The sequence below is a fragment of the Carassius carassius genome, chromosome 24, assembly GCF_963082965.1.
Source record: "Carassius carassius chromosome 24, fCarCar2.1, whole genome shotgun sequence".
Lineage (NCBI taxonomy): Eukaryota > Metazoa > Chordata > Actinopteri > Cypriniformes > Cyprinidae > Carassius > Carassius carassius.
The window spans coordinates 29,937,554-29,957,995 of NC_081778.1; the positions used below are offsets into that span (position 1 = coordinate 29,937,554).

The 20,442-nt window shown below is 35.5% G+C and overlaps 2 protein-coding genes across 3 annotated transcripts in view; one reads left to right on the plus strand and one right to left on the minus strand.

Annotated features, from left to right (window-relative positions):
* Positions 1-6,676, minus strand: part of LOC132103420 (raftlin-like) — a 93,134-nt gene extending 86,458 nt beyond the window's left edge. For both annotated transcript variants that reach the window (XM_059508511.1, XM_059508510.1), the window contains exon 1: positions 6,268-6,676. The gene's annotated coding sequence lies outside the window, so the exon portion shown is untranslated. The remainder of the gene's footprint in view (positions 1-6,267) is intronic.
* Positions 6,677-14,746: 8,070 nt separating this feature from the next.
* Positions 14,747-18,178, plus strand: LOC132103738 (cysteine-rich venom protein ENH1-like). The gene is made up of 7 exons (XM_059508827.1): positions 14,747-14,827; positions 15,175-15,275; positions 15,340-15,430; positions 16,346-16,488; positions 17,492-17,577; positions 17,739-17,821; positions 17,942-18,178. Exons 1-7 carry the CDS (start codon positions 14,764-14,766, stop codon positions 18,082-18,084), a joined length of 711 nt encoding a protein of 236 aa, XP_059364810.1. The 5' UTR covers positions 14,747-14,763; the 3' UTR covers positions 18,085-18,178.
* The last annotated feature ends 2,264 nt before the right edge of the window (positions 18,179-20,442 follow it).

Sequence of the window (20,442 nt, forward strand, 5' to 3'; positions counted from 1 at the left end):
CATCTTCCATAAAGGCACACAGGTAAAGTTGCGTTTCATCTCCTCAACTGACTCCGAGAAGAAGGTGCCGAATGCATGGCAATGACAGCGAATGTGACATCTGATTTGTAGGCTATCTAATCACAGGAGAGAGTGTACATTTTCTCTCAGAGAGAGCAAAGGAGGGCCTACCCTAATTGAACGAGAGGTGAAACCGTTGTACAGCGAGCCATGAATATCGCACTGTGCTTTTTGAGCGTCACGTCTCGGAAGGATGTCGTAATTAAGTTTCAAATGCACTAAGGCGTTCCAATTATCTAAATTAGAGTTAATACGTTGGCATGCACCAGTCACTTTGTGCAGCATTGGTCTGCTCACTACCTCATTCTCCATGGAACTGACATCATTCCACTACCTCATCAGTCAGTTAAATAAAATAACTGCTCTTGAGCCCTTTGCCACTTTAATCAGACTTAATAAGCTTTTGTTTTTGCACTAAATAATCTTTTATCTGCACTGTTGTTCACTTCATTGATTTGCACTCTATCTGCCTTTTGCCTTGCGCTGCTTTATTTAACTTTATTTTTAATTTTATTATATGTCTTTTCTAACATTCCCTTATTGTATAGTTGTATCTACATTTTATATTTTGATCTAGATTTTTAGGCTTTAATGTTAATGTTATCTGTGTGCACCGGGGGTCTGAGAGTAACGCAATTTCGATTCTCTGTATGTATGTACTGTACATGTGGAAGAATTGACAATAAAGCAGACTTGAACTTGAACTTAATTGAGCACAAGAGATGATTCTCTGTCCTAATAAGATTACTAAAATATTGAAGCTTCACGTGTATGAATCATGTTCCTAACACACCCGCCCAGCTGCCAGTGAAGATACAGGTATAACAGCTGCAGGAGGCACAAAGAGGCAATTAGCTACACTTTGCTGTGTGTGACTTATAGGTAAAGGAACTTACAGATCAAGCTGTTATTCACAAGGTTTTCTGAAAAAAAAGGCCTGTTAAAGGCAGATCTTAACAATCTCTAAAACGTTTGTTCAGTCTACTTTCAAAAGTCCCAAACTTACAAAATTTTCACCAAAGACCAAATTATGTGAATTATGCTTTCCACCATTAATACTAAGATTGTTTAGAATGACCATGCATCCTCTTTGTGCTCACTGGTATTTGTCTTTGTTTTTTATTGTTTTTTTTTTTTTTGCTGAACTTAATGAGTGAAAAGTTAAGGAATCCTGGTCAGGACATGTGTGGAAAAAAGCTGATGAATGGTAATTTTTGCATATATTGAATAACTGTTGTTATTAATAGAGTTGTTCTTACTGTAGACCTATAGTCAGCATTTGTCTCATTAGTGTTTGGTAAGTCGAGCACCGCCATTACTACTGCTAATACTAGTTAGTGATTTGAATAAAACCCTGACTAAAATATTAAACTTAAGTATGTAACTTGTCCTGTAATGTTTGTTTCTACTGTTTTTAATCAAGTCAAGTCTGCTTTATTGTCAATTCTTCCATATGTACAGTACATACATACAGATAATTGAAATTGCGCTACTTACATTAACTGGCCTGATTTAGAGTTTTTCACTCATATTTTTGTATGAAAATTGACTAAATTGATTATGTTAGATATAATTTTTTTTTCTTTTTTCCAAGGATACAACCTCTGAGTTTTAATAAAAAGGTCCTGCTGATGCACATATGACATTACTCTCCAGTAACTCTCTAATAGCGGGTACGCGTGGGGTCTGAGGTGACTAGCCCGTTATAAGATGCACCAGATTCCTCCATGACAACAGCAGCTCTGTGTGTCAGTCCTGAGGCGCCTGGCGCAGCGCGACTGAGTACGCACAGCCTCCGAACCGCCGTCTGGAACTGATTAATGACAGTTTGCGTTCTCTGTTCTTTTTTCTTACATTCCTTTCTTAAAGGGCATTCACATTGACAGTGATTTGCATCCATAAGACATTAATTTATAATGAAAGTTGGCATTCTTTTGGCAATATGAGCATGAGTGACAGGGACCATTAGTGAGACCGCCTACTTGTAACACCAGCACAATTAGGCTATGTATAGATTACCATGCTAACATACAGTACATACTACTCATACTCTTTCAGCCGTATTTAGTATGCTGTATAGAGTATATGCACATTTTATACATATATATATATATATATATATATATATATATATATATATATGTGTGTGTGTGTGTGTGTGTGTGTGTGTGTGTAAGGAATAATTTGATAAACTAGTACATTAAAAAAGTGTGCAGTGAGTTCACAACAGAGAACAAAGCCCAACCATGCAATGCACTTGCCTTGACCTTGCAGATTTGGCAATGATTTTTAACTTTTTATCGACTCATTTTATCAGACTGAAAAAAGTTTTCTACAAAAATAGGGTCCTGTGACAAAAATAAATAAATAAATACATAACAAATAGTGTTAGAATCAAAAAAAGGAAAACCCTAAAACTAAATATATATATATATATATATATATATATATATATATATATATATATATATATATATATATATATATATATATTTAGTTTTAGGGTTTTCCTAAAACCCTAAATATATATATATATATATATATTTATATATATATATATATACACACACACACATATATATACATACATATATATATATATATATATATATATATATATATATTAGTGGTGGGCATAGATTAATTTTTTTAATCTAGATTAATCTCACCGTGATCTTGAAATTAATCTAGATTAATCCAGATTAAAATGGCTCATTCGAATTCTGCCGAAGGCATTCAGAATATGTGTGTTACCCAAATAAAATTGACAAACAGTTAGTCTTTGAGAAGGGGTTTATCAAGCTAGGTGGTCTATTAGAAAAGGGACTCATTTCCTGTTTCCAAAATGCATCACAAAGTGCTTGAAAAAGCTGTAAACTATTCCACATTGCACAAGGTGCAAAAAACCTTACGCCTGTTTCACACATACTCCGTCTGCAGTGCGTATGCGTTGCATGTTTTTTTACGCACCCATGTTAACGGATACCAGTTGTGTTCCAGGAGCGTTGCGTCTGCAGCAGTGCAGCGATCGTTTACGTACCGAGTAGCGGACTGCAAACGCGTCCTATGTAAAAGCACATCGAGTCCGTGCTGCACCACATACATAACACACACGGACTGCATACGCACTGTAGACGTAGTATGTGTGAAACAGGTGTGAGCAGGCCGTAGCTGGGGTCAGCGGGGACCCGGTGAAGGTTGTACCAGTGGGCCCTGTTTGAAATTGTTTAATTTGTATGTTAGTTTATTTTTATTTATTTGTGCTATTTACTCAATGTTTAAGTTTTTTTCAAGTTTGTAGGTGTCAAGGTACAGAAACCAAATAATGAAATGTAAAATAGCACTGGATAGTCTTCAATGTAAAAATGAAATATACAATCAAACCTACATTTATTCAGACACCTTCAACATTTCTCACATTATTACAGTTTTGCTATATATATATCAAAAATTATATCTGGTGTTTGAATAATTTTTGGTTTGACTGTTAAAACTACAAAGTAATCAGTGTTGTGCCTGAACGCGTTCATTGAACGATAGTTCATGAACTCGTTCATATTTTGGGCGAACGTGAACTGAACGTGCTGTATTAATGCCTGATGAACGTTACTGTGAGCTCATTCATTCTGGTGTCTGTGAACGGCACGCTCTCTCAGGTTAACTTCGTTCAATAGGGTGCCAGATTTCTATAGAGCCTTCCAGGCGAAAATCCGGCTAAAACACACCTTAAACGGGTCTTAATATGTAGCGGAAAAACACCCAATCTGGCAACACCAGCCACCAGTGTCGCACCGCCGTCCGCCGCATGCGTGACGCATGATCAAAAAAAAAAACAGCAAACGACAGCAGCATGTAGCAAGAAGGCGTATGATCATTTGAAAGAATTTTATGATGTTTATGACAAGGTCGGTGAGAATGGGAGACAAAGCATTAAAGCAACAATGGGGAAATGCTGTCCCCTCAATGCTAATGTAAACCCTGGTTGGATAAGGATTCAAAATTGGATATGAAGATGAAATCTGACGCATAGCTTCATTGTTAAAACTGATAAAATAATTGTTGTCTGTGATTCTATATGGGCTGTAGCAATAATTTTGAAAAATGATAGCTCGCAGCAACGTATGGAAAAAAAGAACTATGAACTAGTTCATTTTTGGAACTGTGAACTTTAGTTCAAAATTTTGTAGTTTGAACTATGAACTGAACTAGTTCATTTTAAAATTTGTGAATTGAACTTTGAACTAGTTCATGTAGAAAGTGAACTTTCCCAACACTGAAAGTAATTCAGTCAAGAGCAGTGAGTGACTTTCATTTTGTTCAAACTGTGATTTGTATTTGTTCGTTCAGGTGCAGGAGGGACTTCGAGGAGAACTTCGCAGAAGAGAGCTCGGTTCAGTGTCGCTGTCCGTGACACGCGGCTCTCTCTCTCTCTCTCTCGTGCGCACCGAACACAGCGCGCGAGTTACCATCCACTCTGTTCAGCTTTTCCGCATCTTGTTTTTGGATGCTTTAATGTTCAAATCGACAAGCGGTAAAGCTTAAAAACACGTGAAAAAGATAAGCTTTCGTGACGATGCGCAGCAGTGGCCCGTCAACTGTCCTGAGCATCTTTTTAGGCTGGCCTCAGTCAGTCAGTTATATAAAATATCAAGGTGAAAGTCATCATAGCTTTCTTAGTGTAGACCCAGCTCCCAACCCAACTTTGAGAATAGATTAACTATTATATTTTTTTTATCGCCCGATAAGAGTCTCATGTTAACACAGCACGTTAACGCCGATAACGGCCCACCACTAATATATATATATATATATATATATATATATATATATATATATATATATATATATATATATATATATATATATATATATTTATTCCGTAACTGAAATAAAATATATAAATATTAGAAGAAAAACTTAGAAAATGTTTCCTTGGCAAAATACAATAAGTGTAAGCTAAAGTACTGCAATTGATAAAAACTGAAATTAAAAAAATATATATTACATATAATATAAAATAAAAATAAAAACTTATACAGTTGGCTAAAGTACATGCAATTGCTAAAATTTTAATTAAATATAAAAGTAAAAGATAATAAAAAATATTAATGCTACAAATAGTATATAAATGAAACTAAAATAAGTCAAAAATGTCATCATGTCATAATGTGTGGCTTAAAGTTTGTTTAAATTTTATTTATTTTTTTTATAACCACAAACTAACATTTTCAGATCATTGCAGGAATATTTCTTTGCAAAAGCCTAATAGAAACTATAGAACATAAAGAATGTTGTCTTTAGGTTATTTTTAGGTTTACTTTTTGTCAATAACGAACTAACATTAAACGAGCAACAGGAAATGTTGTTGGACTCTTGCTTATTTTGTTTTGTTTCTGCACCGTAAGGAAGCTCCGCCTACAGTGAAATCGCATTGGTTCAAAACTACGCTCCACATACAGTAGTGATGAAACAAAAGTAGCGACGAATCTTTTATCATTTTGTATTGTGATGTACATCTGAGTGAAACGGATTTACGGAGTAGAAAAATTCTTGAGTGGGGACTTGGTTCTGTCTATCAGATTTTGATTGGATGGTGGATCTGAACGTGAGCTTGCCGTTGACTGTAAGAAAGGGGCGGGTTTTATGCACACTAAATGACTGGAGAAGTCCACGTTTGACCACAAGATGAATAATAATGAGGTCCAAAAACAATTCTAATTAAAACATGCACAAATAAAGGTTCACAGTACAACCTTATGCAACATTTTCGCTCTCAGTTTGAAAACAAATTAGATTACTTTGTTGATGTTTAACCTCACTTAGTGAATGCATACTCCAAAGTTATTTAAGAGGTTTGTCACCCAAATCCTTTGATTTCAGGCAAACAAACGTCATAAAGTGCTAAAGAAACACTTCTTAAAGAAAAGCCAACTGTCAAGCATTGAAGGCAAGTATGCAGTCTTCCTCTCAGTATCACACTTTGTACATGTGACTCAAATTAAACCATTGATCTGTGTGATAGGCTTTACATGGAGCATGTATCTGTGTTAATGGATAAAGATGTTTGCTGCAGCGCATCACACAGTGGCAAACTTGTGGCTTCCCATGATTGATTCTTTATCACTGTACTGTTGTCATGTTTGCTTTCCTCCTAGACAGACAGCATGCTTCATGAAGTGAGAAAATCAATGAAGACGGACCGCTTACCTGTTGTGGAGGTGTCGACACGCAGATGCTGCAAGTTTGAGTCAGCTATCCACCGTCCTGCGTGTGAACAGCAAGAGTGACGGTAGGATTCCTGTTGGATGTGACAGCACAATAATAACAAGAAGCGAGGATCCCGAGCGGATCAGTCCTCCTGCGGCAGGCAGCTAGTGGAGCGCAGAAAACACACTTTGCATGCTGCCGTTAGGTCATGCTCAAAGTATGTCTGTGCAATGTTCTGCAAGCTCAGGGAAACCACATCCTCTGACATACCTCCTGTATCCTGCCGTCTATCTCTCGCGTACGGTCTTGCTCTCTCTGACTGTCTGAGATGACAGACCGAGCTGACCCAGACAGTTCTCTCCCCCGCCCTGTCTCTCTGCTTCTTCAGAAGACACAGTTCCTGCCCACCGACTGAAGAATCCAACTGAGGAGAAGGAGGAGGTGCTGAGTACTAGAGAGAGAGAGAGAGAGAGAGAGAGAGAGAGAGAGAGAAGGGAAGGGAGACCAATAAAAGGGAGAACCAGAGAGTGGGAGCAGATATTTTAGAAATTACAGGGACATAATAAAGCAATGACAAGTGCTCAGCATACGTGAGGACTGAAAGAGCAAAAGAATGAAAAGAGATCTCTCTATCTCAGTTGTTTCTCAAAGACCACAATGAGATGAAATGGAGAGTAAATTCGTTTTAAATCTACAGACCTTTATGCTGTTATTTTGTGACATGCTTCTTTTTTTAATTAATTGTTTTAAATAAAATAATATCTTACAATATTACTAATTTTATTGTATTTTTGATCACAAATGCAGCCTTGGTGATAATAAAATGCTTGAAAAATTATATATATATATATATATATATATATATATATATATATATATATATATATATATATATATATATATATATATATATATATTTTTTATATATATATATATATATATATATATATATATATATATATATATATATATATATATATATATATATTGTTACGTCCCCAGAGTTCTGGGTTCGTTTTATAATTATTTTGTTCAGGTATTTTGTGGTTTGTGTATGTTTTTGTTTTTTTTACCAGGTAAGATGACTTCTGTGATTTGTTCCGGCAGCTGATTGGTGGTTAAATGGCTGATTGGGACTTGGAACTCCACCCACTCATCAGTGGCTGCAGCAGGCTGGGCTCTTTAAAAAGCTCAGTCTTGGATGAGTTTGGTGTCTCTGTTCCTGTTTTAGGTTTGGTTTGTACCCTGTGCGTGTTTTGGTTTTCTGACTTGATTTTTGCTTGAAATGTTTGAGAATAGGTTTAAACAAATCTGTGTGTTAGTAAATCTAACTTGTGTTACATTTTTTTTTTTTGTAACTTGTAGTTGCAGACCAGAGCACATGTGTGTTTGGTTTCTGACAACTTTGATTTTAATTATGAGAATAGTTTTAAACTATTTCTGTGTGTTAGTAAATCTAACTTGTGTTCCTTGATTGGAACTTGTAGTAGCAGGACAGAGCACTTGTGTTTGTGGATTCTTATAATTTGTATTAACTTGGTTTTTCTTTTCTTTGTGTTATAGGGAGTTTGGGAGTAGATTTGGAGCAACCCCGGGGTATACATGTATCACCCGTAGGTATATTTCTGTCTAGAAACACCAGCTAGACCTGGGCGGACCACCAGATGTAAGTTTGGTTAAGGCACCTTGATCGTGTGCCAGATAGGGATTGTATTTATGTGTGCTTTAGTATAGGTTAGGGGTGGGGTCCTTTTTGTTTATTTCTTTGCTTTGGTCCGTCCAGTCCTCCCCTTTTCCCAGGATATTGTTTATTATTTATAATATATGGTTTATTTACAATATTACCGTGCTTAAGTAAAGCTTTGTTTTATACGGTATTTGGTGTTTGTGTCCTTTTCTCACACCGCAACTCCATACCTCCTTTGTTGGCATCGGTGGGCCCGAGCAGTGGGTTGTCAGAACCCCCTCCCTTTGGGGAGCTAGAACCTAACATGTACATATATTAGGGGGGGGCCCCGACTAAGGATTTTCATAGTCGAATTGGAATTTTCGAATCTTGCTGATATTCGACTGATAGTCGAATCATATGTTTGGGGGCGGGGCAAAATACATTGAGTCAAGTCAGACTTTCGACAATCATAATTACTGATGTTAACACACAGGGAAAATATGCAACAAATGCCTTGCAGATACAAACGGGGTGAATAATCATTTCGTGTTTTGATTAACACTAAACGTCAGCGAAACCCTAACAATTCACAATTTTTACAATAGTGCTCTCATTATAAAGTGAGCCTATATGAGTAGTAGTTATTAATGTTCTGCATTTCTGTTTTGAGCTGCGCGCGCTGAAGATGACCAGTAGAGTGACGCATTTGATAGCACGTTTTTAATCAATGGGATTAAATTCATAATTTCATGTAGAATACGCTTCGTTATTTATACAACATAGCGTTAATATTAGGACTTCCCATGATAGGCTATCTGCAAAAAGAGCCCTTAATGCAAATGAACATATCTGCGTGGCTCTTTATGAACTCCTTTTGAGGGCGCCTTCACGAAACAATGTGCAGAAACACGGCGGCTAAACTCTTAAAAATTCACAGAGTTTTATTATAATGGTGTTCTCGTCTGGATGTGACAGTCCAGTCATAGTTTTTAATATTCTGCTTTGTTGTTTGTCCTGCTCGCGCTGTGCACTGAAGAGATAATCACCGTAGTACTACAATGAAGCGCTTGACTCAACCAAACTCATTTTATATCAGGTAAATAATCTATTCACAATGTATATACACGCGTACCCTACCTGTTAGAAAAAATCCAGTCTCTGCCCGTGTCAGTTTGAGTCTTGGTAAAGTTTTAAATCCCTGCCGCCAAAAATGCTCCTCTGTCGGTCACGGATTATGGAAAGTGAAACATAAATCTATAGGGGTGGTTGGATTTATTCACTCACTTTAAAATATTTATTTGAAGTTTCTTTCTTTTCAGATTCTTATTCACGGCTTTATCATAACATGCTATATATTAACTTATTGGGAGAAAACCGCAAGTTCTATGTGAAATCAGACATTTGAGTGTTCACATATAGACAGAATGGCATAATCATAACTGAATAATATTCGACTGTGAGATTGGTGGTCGAAACAGGCTCCTCGAATCGAAGCATCGAATCGTCGACTATTTGGGGTCACCCCTAATATATATATATATATATATATATATATATATATATATATATATATATATATATATATATAGATACACACACACACACACACACACACAAAGAGTGTTGGGGAAAGTTATTTTTAAAAGAAATGCAATATTGCGCTACTCCCTTAAAAAGTAACTTGTGTTTAGTTATTTTTATGGAAATTAATGCATTGTTGCTTCTGTGCTCTTAAATCGTTTTTTTTAATAGGCTCATTCCTTCACATTTGGTTTGAAAGGGCTTTTACATTTGCCAATATTAGAATTATATACATAAGTAATAAGTTCTATATATAAATTCTATTTTTGCACCAAATGTCAAATGAATAATCCTCAGGTTGGAGGACATGTAAATTCACATCTGTATGGTAGAGGGCGCAAATCTTTTAGCTATGCAGCTATTGTGGATTGCATGAAGAATAGGATGCAGGAGAAGAAAGTTCAACACTTTTCAGCAAAAATAAATAAATAAAATAAAAAAAGGGAAACGCAATTTTTTTGTTGTTTTGATTTGATTTGAATTGATTTCTGTCAACACAGGGGCAGGAGAGCTGTCAGTCGATAAATGGGAAAACAAAGTACTGTATTCTTACTGTATGAAAACACTTTTAAGAGTTTTATGAGAAACAAAGCTGGCTCCAGTGAAACGTAACTGAGGACTGTCTCCTGAGCAATGAAAGAGTGACCTCTGAGTGCTGCCTTTCTCCTCTGAGGAGGTTTTGTGGCGGTGGCTCGTTCAAGGCGGAGAGGGTCTGTGTCTGCCGCCCCCAGTAGAGAGATGTATTTTTCATAAACCCCAGACGTGGCCCCCTATGGCTGTGAATCCATTATTCAGACCAGTCTGAGAGAGAGGGGACAGATTAAAAACACAATGGCCTTGTCCGAATCACACATAATCACTGTAATTTCATCCATAAAACGATAAAAATTACACACCAGCGTTTCATCAGAAGATCAAGTGTTTTAATGGGAAATATTGTCTTTAAGGCACCCGGGATGATTGACGTTCCTGTTTCAAAGGCTGTTGATAGTGATTTTATGCACAGCAGAGGACACAACTGACCCTAGGACACAAATTAATGACATGAGCCAAGATGAAAGAATATGAATCTTTCTGAAACAGGAAATCCTTGTGATGCCTGTCCTTATCTCAAGTACAGTCGCTGATAGCAACTCATCATGAGGTATGAGGTGTTTTTATGTATATTTGGGGTGGTGTTGGCGCAGTGGACAAGGCACATGCCTTTGGTGTGAGAGACATGGGTTCGAATCCACTGTGAGACATCAATGTGTCCCTGAGCAAGACGCCTAACCCCTAGTTGCTCCAGAGGTGTGCGACCTCTGACATATATATATATATATATATATATAGCAATTGTGAGTTGCTTTGGATAAAAGCATAAGCTAAATGAATAAATGTAAATATTCATGGATAAACAATATGTATGTAATATATATATTTCCATAGGTATATATATATATATATATATATATATATATATATATATATATATATATATATATATGAACAATGGTAATTTTGGTAATATATATATTGAGTAAATTTTTGCCACATTTCTAGGTCACTAATCAAAGCAAATTATCACGTGATGAAACATTTTGTACTAATTCGATTTCGCACCACACCGTGCTTCAAAAAACAAAACAAAACAAAACACATCTCTTTCACTGAAGCTTGAAGAGGAAGGAGAGATGGTGGAAAATGAGATCTCCCACTGTGTAATTACCATTGCGTTTATTGCGAACTAATCACTGCGTAATCTCTGTGAAAATAAAGATCACTGAACACTTCACTAACTGCATTGTGAGAGGAAAACAAAAAGTGTGCAGTGCAGCAGAAGACGAGTAAACGCTGCTCCTTCCACAGCGCTGAAGCACTCACTGGACCATAACAACCATTACACACAGAAGACACCCACTGCATGACCTCTAATGGCATTTTGTCTGATGCTGAGGTCATCTGAACCCATATTTCAGACAGTCTCATAAATCAGCCAGTGTTTTGAGGCATCTCGCTGATAAATGTCTTCCAAAACCAAAATGTCAATGGATGATACAGTTCATTAACATTAAAGTTTTAGTTTTTTAGATTAATAAATAGTTTCATAATATAAATTGTTAGTAAATATTGCATAAAAATTGAGACTAGCAACATCAGCCTCACATCAGCAATCAGCCACCTTGCTTTTTTAGTTAACAGCTTTGAAAACCACTGAAATGACAGATCGCTTTGAAATCCAAAAGAAGTAAGGGTTGTGTAGAGCACAAAACATTAAAACCTTTTAATTCGTATTGATTTTAAAGCTATATATAAACATAACTCTCAGTGTAAGACATCCTGAAGAAAGTTTGTGTCTGTGAAATCCTGATATTGGTGCCACTGCGCCTCCTACTGGTCAGACTGTCCTGTGTCGTTTAAACTCGGTTTAAAACAAACTTTTTGCAAAACTCTAAACACAGTTCTATACATTACATTCGTCATTCAAAACGAACAGCTTTTTTGTTTCATTTGGGAAACACTACCATTTAAATGCCACACTTATTTATTGATGACATGCACCCAGTGTTCATGTGTGAAAACACTTACACATAATTTGTTCACTAGAAAATCAAAACACACACACGGTTGTTTTCGTGAAAAGTGGGTTCATCCCATAGGCATAATGGTTTTATACTGTACAAACTGTATATTCTCTGGCCCTACACCAACCCTACACCTAACCCTAACCCTCACAGGAAACTTTGTGCATTTTTACTTTCTCAAAAAAACTCATTCTGTGTGATTTATAAGCGTTTTGAAAAATAGGGACATGGGTTATGTCCTCATAAGTCACCCTCTCCTTGTAATACATGTGTCATACCCATGTCATTATACAGAGGTGTGTCCTGATATGTCACAAAAACATGCACGTATGATTATATGTGTGTAAAAAACACACTCAGTGAATATGCATACAAGCCAATTCAGAAAGTCAACTTTATTTCAAAAGTGCTTTATATAACAGATTGTTTCACATCAGCTTCACAATAGTTTCAGTGTCATTATATAGCTCAAGTCAGTTCAGTATTGATTCAGGTCTGTTGCATAACTGTGTAAAATACATCTTACACACAGTACTTTATATACTTTGTATGTATGTGCGAGTATATGACAAACTCCTGTGCACTCCACTGCACTCTGAACAGGCAAAAGACACACGGGAGTAGTGTTCTACATTTTTCTAATTTGTGTGTAGTTTGGAACGTATGCGGCTAATTATTTTATTCTTGTGTGTAGCGTTAATACGCTTAAATTATGGAGTTCAAATAGTTTTGAATGAAGTGTTTTCTTTTGCAAGATATGTGTTACGTTTTGCGTGTTATGTGTGTGTTTTGTGGTTTTGTGTGTAGAGTTTTGAGTTTTTTTGCAAAAACCTGGTATGCGTAGCACCTGCTACCTTATTTATTTTAATGCTCACACAGTGATCAGTGGCAGCTGAATGCAGTCATCACATGCCAATGTGCTTTGGCTCATTTAGTTACACTCGAAGTAGATCACAATTCGACAGACACAACGTGACTCGTAGAGACCGACTGAAAGGGAACTTCTTTCTTGTAAAACATACCCCAGTACTCTGTTTTATTTACTTTGAAAAAAATATTTTTACAGTGTATAAATCACATGTAAATATATATATAACATATTACAAACGCATTTCATAATTATATGGCTCATTGTAAATGATTTGCCTTTACCAGTCATCTTAATATTGCGCCTGAACGTTGTGATCTTTATGGCAGATTTGCACAGCCTGCTGTAAATATGTAATATATCATTCAGCGATTGTATTTACTACCTGCAGGAATATAAACCTGACACTCCTTCTGCAGAAGGGTCAAGCCATCAAATACATCAAATGATCATGTTAAGACAAGGGAATGAATAGTTAAACTTATATCTAAAGGTCTACAATGATGTAAAAAGATTTAAATGCTTTGAAAGGCGGCCAGATTACATCCTATTGCATTATAACCCTGTGAAAAACCACAGTAAAAGCCCTGGAGACACAGCTGATATGACAGAATGTTTTAAGCTTTAATGATTTTTATCTGATGTAACTTTAATGTATCTGTTTGTTAATTAACCAGGTCAAATGGACAGTCATTTTGCAAGTAAGACTGAAACTGGTGTCAAAAATCCCTTGTTTGCTTGATGAAAATACACAATAGCAAATGTCACACTGTAATAGTTTGCATGCCTGAGGGTGATTGAGTGAAAGTAAAGTCTACAGTTTCTATGTAATTCTGCCTATTATAGCCCTCTATAAGAAGACTGATGTGTTTTCTTTAACTATACGCTCTGGTCCATTGCCACGTTGTCTATTCGATTTATCATTGTTGCTTTGTTTGCCGGTTATTTGGATATCTCGGCTCATTCTTCTGTGGGTTAATTCACTGTGTTCTTTAAACTAAACCTAGACCCTCGTGTTTACACTCGCATGTTTGCTTCTGCCTCTCAGGTTTTGTATTGTTTTGTGAACATATTGCTCAAGTGGTGTCACATGTCACTGCAGACAAGGGAACATGTTCCTGAGATCATTAAGATGCTGGGAATATAAAAGGAAATAGTGGGGGAGTAACATCTCAGACTCCTATACTCAGGTGGGAAGGTGAGGAGCAGAATTAATAATGCAGATCAGTTTGTTATAAATGATATCATTTTAGCCATAAGCAAGCAAAATAAAAAAGCCTACAAAATTTAAATTTGAGTTTCTGCTTAACATTTTAACAATGATTGAAGTGTATTAGTATCTGTTGTGTATATTTAAAAGTATTCTAAATAATTTTTTTCTACTTACAGTATTTTTACAATTTATATTTTAAATTCTGAATGTATTTGTCTGAAAAAAGGACTACAAAGTGAGCTTTCAAACTTGAAATCTTAGCTTCTTTTTGACATTTTTTCTCTTATGCTTGTGTAAAATTATTATTTTAATTTATAAATTATATTTTAAATGAATTTTCTTATAATTTATATTTGACATTGAAAAAATCTTAATAAGTTTTTAAATTTAAAAAATATTGTAATTATTATTATTATTACAATTTATGATATTTGAAATTGTGTTTTATAATATTTTAAATTATGTGTGTGTGTGTGTGTGTGTGTATGTATGCATGTACCTACACCTGTTTTTAAATAATATTTTTAAATCATACATTTTTACTTTTGTTTATTTATTTTAAAATGCTGCCTTTGCAATCTGCTGGACAGAAGAACGCAACATGTTTGCAGTAACAGTTTGTATCCTGGGATTGCTCCATTTGAGCGCTGCCTGCAACTTGGTGAGTTTGAATTTAATACATTTTTTATTTATGATACTTATAACAGAGTTTTAACATTTGAACACATTTGACTAAATATATGTTTCTAATGATTTAAAAAATTAAAGGCTTCTGTTTAAATGCTTGGAATGAGTTCTGTAGTCAAATATATATAAACCATGAACATTTATTATAGATGTGGTTTTGATATCAACAAGCAATAATAATAATAATCTTTCATATTTGTCTCTTTTCATGTGGTGGGATTTCCAGCCAGGTGACATATATTACCATATTGCCTATTATAAATTTGGTTAATATGCATCATCTGAAAATGCTTCATACTGACTGTTTTGCTTTTGACTCTCACAGGCGTCTGTACAGACCTGACTTCTGTTCAGCAGGAGATCGTGGATCTACACAACGCCTACCGAAGGGCTGTGGAGCCGACTGCCAGCAACATGCTGAAAATGGTAAATCACACTTTTACATTTTAATCATGCATCATACATCAAAAATGTTTTGTGTCATTTGTAGCGTTGGAGCGATGCAGTGGCAGAGTCAGCTCAAGGCTGGATTGATCAGTGTAACATGACACATGGACCACCGAGCAGCCGCCTGATTGACAGTATGTTACACAGTTACAGTCAGTACTTTTATCTGTAGCACACTTTTCATAGTACATACTGTCCTGAGCAGCTTTAAAAACAATAGTGTTTATAAAACCCTCAAACAGCAAGCCAAAGAACAAACCCTGAAGTACTTCAATATTGAAATACTTTAATATTTAGAATTTTTAATGCAAAGATAGCTTTTATGTATGTGTGTGTTTTTGTGTTTTAAATTGTACCTGTATAAATATTCTGCAGCAGGTCACTAATCTAATGGAAACCCATTACTGGCAAAAAATTAAATTAAATTAAGACTTCAAAAAAAAATTCAAATTTTAATTGTGAGAATTGCAATATATGAGAAAAAAATCTTGTGATACGAGTACAGTGACAGTTTTTACAAATATATTTTGAGGGCACAGCATATGCAACCAATTAATTAGAAAACAGAAGATTTCTTTCATCAACTCACATGCATATAGACCTAATATTTATACATGAGGATTGTGCAAGTGTGTGTTGACATGCTGACTAGTACATATAGATGAAGGAGGAAATGACAGTGTGTGTCACAGTCACATGCAGTGCATTCTAGATGAGTGATTCTCAGTGGGTTTCACTTCACGATTTGATACTGGATCAACCATTACACCACCAGAGTTTATTACTCGACACTGTAAGAAACATTTACTGAAAAACAGAAAAGTTTATAATGCATACTTCAAAATACAGGTAAAAACACTTCTGAAAATCAATACAGAAAATTCCTTTGTATTAACATTGTACATCAGGGCCTATTTTTTATAGGCTTTGGTGTACAAAATCATAAAAAAACTAAAAAACACATAAATTAATCTCTGCAACCAGCCTGCAGAGGCCACCAGATGCAGTGCTGAAATTCTCTCATCGAATGTTTTCTCTCTAATGGACAGGATATGAAATGGGTGAAAATCTCTTCAAGGGCTCTGCGCTTTATTCATGGACTGATGTGATAAATGCCTGGCACAGCGAAGTCAACAATTATGAATATCCCACCGGATCCACCAACGGTCAGCCGATTGGACATTACACACAGGTGATTATTTACAAAAATGAGAATTCTGTCATCATTTACTCACCCTCATGGTCTTTCAAACCTGTAAGATTTACTTTCTTCTGCTGAACACACACACACACACACACAAAGGATATTTAAAAAAAAATGTTGATAACCAAACAAGTCGCTGGTATCCATTGACTTCCATAGTAGGGAAAAATACCATGGAAACCAATGGCTACCAGCAACTGTTCGGTTTCTATTTCTGTGCCACATATGCACCGCCTAGTTAAAAGGAAGTACACTTTAACATACTTTTAAAAAGACGGCTACTTATTACAAAAAAATTATAATAATAATTTAAAAGAATATACTTGAGTGCAAACTGAATATAATGTTTTGGACCCTTAATTGCATGTTATTTACAATTAAATGAAAATGTATAATAGTTCTATTTAGTCAGTCATGTAACAAGAAGAGGAGTAGTATGAGAAGTAGGGCCCTTGATATAATTCTATTGTCTTTGAAATATGATTAAAGTGCACTGCTGAATGTATTGACAAGCATCTATGGTAATTAAAATATACATTAATGTAATGAAAATAATGCAACTTGTATGTCATGTATTTAAATATATTTGCAATTACACATTTGTAACAATGAAGATGCAGTTTAGTACATTTACTCTACTGTACCTTACACGTGAGGTTTAGTACAGTGAACACATCAAAAAGTATATTTTTTAAAGCATGCCAAAACATTATTAAAACATGATTTAAAAGGTAAAGTATTTTTTTCTATTTGTTAAAGGGTACTTAAAGCTGTTAAGAAACAGGCATGAAAGTGTACTCTTAAGTATTATTTCTTCTGTAAGTAGCTTTTTTTTTTTTTTTTTTTTGAAAATACACTTTTAAGATGTGTATAACAACCAGTACAATTAAGCACACTTATTTTCCAGCAGAAAAGCAATGCATTTGTTTGTAGTGTCATTAAGTGATTTTAAGATGGAGGCATCTCAAACTAAAGCAGTGCTTGTGTTTAGGTGGTGTGGTACAGCTCATATGAGGTCGGTTGTGCCGTGGCTCAGTGTGGAAGCTCCTACTTCTACGGATGCCATTACTACAGAGCGTATGTTCCTGTTCACTATGATAGTTTAATGTTTTATTGCCAAATTAAACACAGTTGCAATGCATTTGTTTGTATTATCATTAAATGCCACATTGTAAGATGGAGGCATCGCAAACTAATGTGGTCTCTTGTGTTCATCCATGACTCTTCCTCCATTTCAGAGGGAATTTCAGAGGAGTCCCGCCGTACTCGCTGGGTGATCCGTGTGCTGCCTGTCCGGATGACTGTGAAGATGATCTGTGCAGTAAGTGCATTCCTGTTTTTGGTTGCAAAATGATCCTAAACGATGAGTTTGCATGGCTGAATGCATCTCTAAGAAGAGTTTATTGCTCCATTGACTTTCAATTCTCTCTTCTTCTTCTAGCCAATCCCTGTCCGTACATCAACACGTTCACCAATTGCGATGAACTGAAAGAGATGGCCACTTGTGACCACTCCCTGGTGAGCCAGTGGTGTCCAGCCAGTTGTCAATGTGAAGACAAAATCATCCCCATTGCGAGGAAATGAAATCTACCATGACCATATATCAAATGAAGCATGGCCTTTTTTTGGATAGTTGAAGCCCATCTTACCTATAATGTGAAATACATATTCTAACTTCTTTCTATGTCTGTTCTTTCTATGTGGAATACCTCAAATAGGCTGATTATTAAAAATCAAGGGTACTGTACTAATAATATGATGGAAAAGGCCAGTCTGCAACTTTTTTTGGTAAAGCTTATACAATCACATATAAGTAAAGTCATTTGTGTTTCAAAGCCTTGTAAATCCATATACTGAAAACAAAAGCTGGAGAAGGCACAACTTAAAACAGAAAACCGGATACATCTCAAATGACAGACTGCTGGCAGTAAAGAGTTTGGTCACAAAGTACTGTATATTGTGCTGAAATGTTCATGTAATGATCTTTTCTACAACTCTGCACCATAATCCTGCAGTTTATATAACCACATCACTTGATTAAAATCATTCAAATGATTTTAGACCATGTCATTATGCTTCACAGATTCACGTATGTGCATATTAAATCATTAAGCCACGAGAAGCTGTAGATTCAGTGTTTTCACTCCGGTTTTAATCTAGTGTTTACTAATTATTATTAAAACAATTGCACTTTATACATTTTTATTTCATTTATTATTCTTACAGACTGCACAGTTTAGAGTAAAAACTATATATACACACACATAAAGTAAATGTGAATTGAAATTAGAATGTAATTATAATTAGACAAAGGCACATTTTGTTAATTACATTGCAAAAGTACATGTTGTTTCCTGATATTCACAAATCAGGAAACATCACGTACTTTTGCACTGTAATTTTTGTAATAGCCCAAGGGTCCAGCAGGTGACTCTGTTGCACACTATATGTGAACACAATGACACAAATGTTTCATGCTTCCTGTCAGAAATGATTAGAATACTCGTCTTGTCCTTTCAGCTGATGGCCTGTGTTAGATGTGCTAAGAGTGTGTATGACCGCACATCCGTATCTGCCGTGTTCCTTGAGCATGTGCTGCTTTCACCTGCTTGAAAGCTACTTGTTGAAATGTGCATGTCACATGCATGAAAACACAATGTGAGGAGGCGGGCTAACTGCTCAGGGTTCTCAAATAACAAGTATGCTTTCATGTGTCACAAGCTCTTTGGGGAAATTTTGCATTACATCAATTTCTCACCAATGGATGCTCTGCAGTTAATGGGTGCCGTCAGAATGAGAGTCCAAACAACTGATAAAAACATCACAATAATCCACACCACTCCGGTCCATCATTTAACATCTTGTAAAGCAAAAAGCTGTGATTGTATGAAACAAATCCAGCATTAAGACATTTCCCAACCCTTCAAGTCATCACTTCAGGCCAAAATGGGTTCATAATCCATAATAGCGCTTTTTCTAGTGAATAGGTCACATCAAAATCCACATACATATTTGTTTAGAATGTGTTTCTATTGTATTTGCAGTTTTACACAAACATTTATATTTGTCTACCAATCTACAGGTTATTATACTAATCTGTACCAAATTTGGCATATATCTAGTCTGGAGTTTCATTACTAATAATCATCATAAACTCTGAATTCAGTATGGCCACCAGTACGAAACCCTATGAACATTTCCTTTATGAATTGTATGAATCCTTAATGGCTGGTGACTCAGTGACTTGATAATGATATACTGTTGGAAAATGTAAACTTTGCTGTGCCTGTGCAGCTGATAACACTGATACTCACTTAAATAGCCCACAAACCTATTTAAAACTACAGTGTGTATTCCTGCATCTCCAGTGTCACCAAAACGTATTGCAAAAATAATAGTAATAAATGCACTTTTTTTTATTGAGTATTTAACTGAACTAACAGCTTCTTAACATCCTGGCTAACTCACATTAACTACTAGATGTCATCGTTTCATATTTGTTGAGATGATTTCCTTCACAAAGAACAGATTTTTTCAGCACATTTTTGACTTGCAACAGCAGCAAGTTATTAAAAGCCATCTGTCTAGACATGCCTCTAAAAACATTTTTAATTGTTGTTATGATTATTAAGCAATCTGTATAAATTAAACTACCTTACTGAAGCTTAATTCGATTACTTAGAAGCAAAGCATCTCTAACAATACTGGTTAACTTTACATCAAACCTTATTTTGCACAGCTAATGTCACTAATATTTTCTAGGATGCAGAGGTTTATCAATGCATTGTCAAACGGTGCGATTTTTTAAATTTATAGCTGTTGAAACAACTTGCTCAAATACAATGATAAACACTTCTCTGGAGAATCCACCTTCATTGCCTTTTGTCTGAACGTATGAAAGAAATCACACAAATTATCTTCATCAAGTTATACTGTGTAATA

What these genes read in the sequence shown, in the direction of transcription:
- LOC132103738 (XM_059508827.1), top strand. Translation starts at nt 14,764, where the DNA reads ATGTTTGCAGTAACAGTTTGTATCCTGGGATTGCTCCATTTGAGCGCT. An exon ending in CGCTGCCTGCAACTTGGTGA is followed by an intron (nt 14,828 to 15,174) that starts GTTTGAATTTAA and finishes TGACTCTCACAG; the next exon opens with GCGTCTGTACAGACCTGACT. An exon ending in GAGCAGCCGCCTGATTGACA is followed by an intron (nt 15,431 to 16,345) that starts GTATGTTACACA and finishes TCTAATGGACAG; the next exon opens with GATATGAAATGGGTGAAAAT.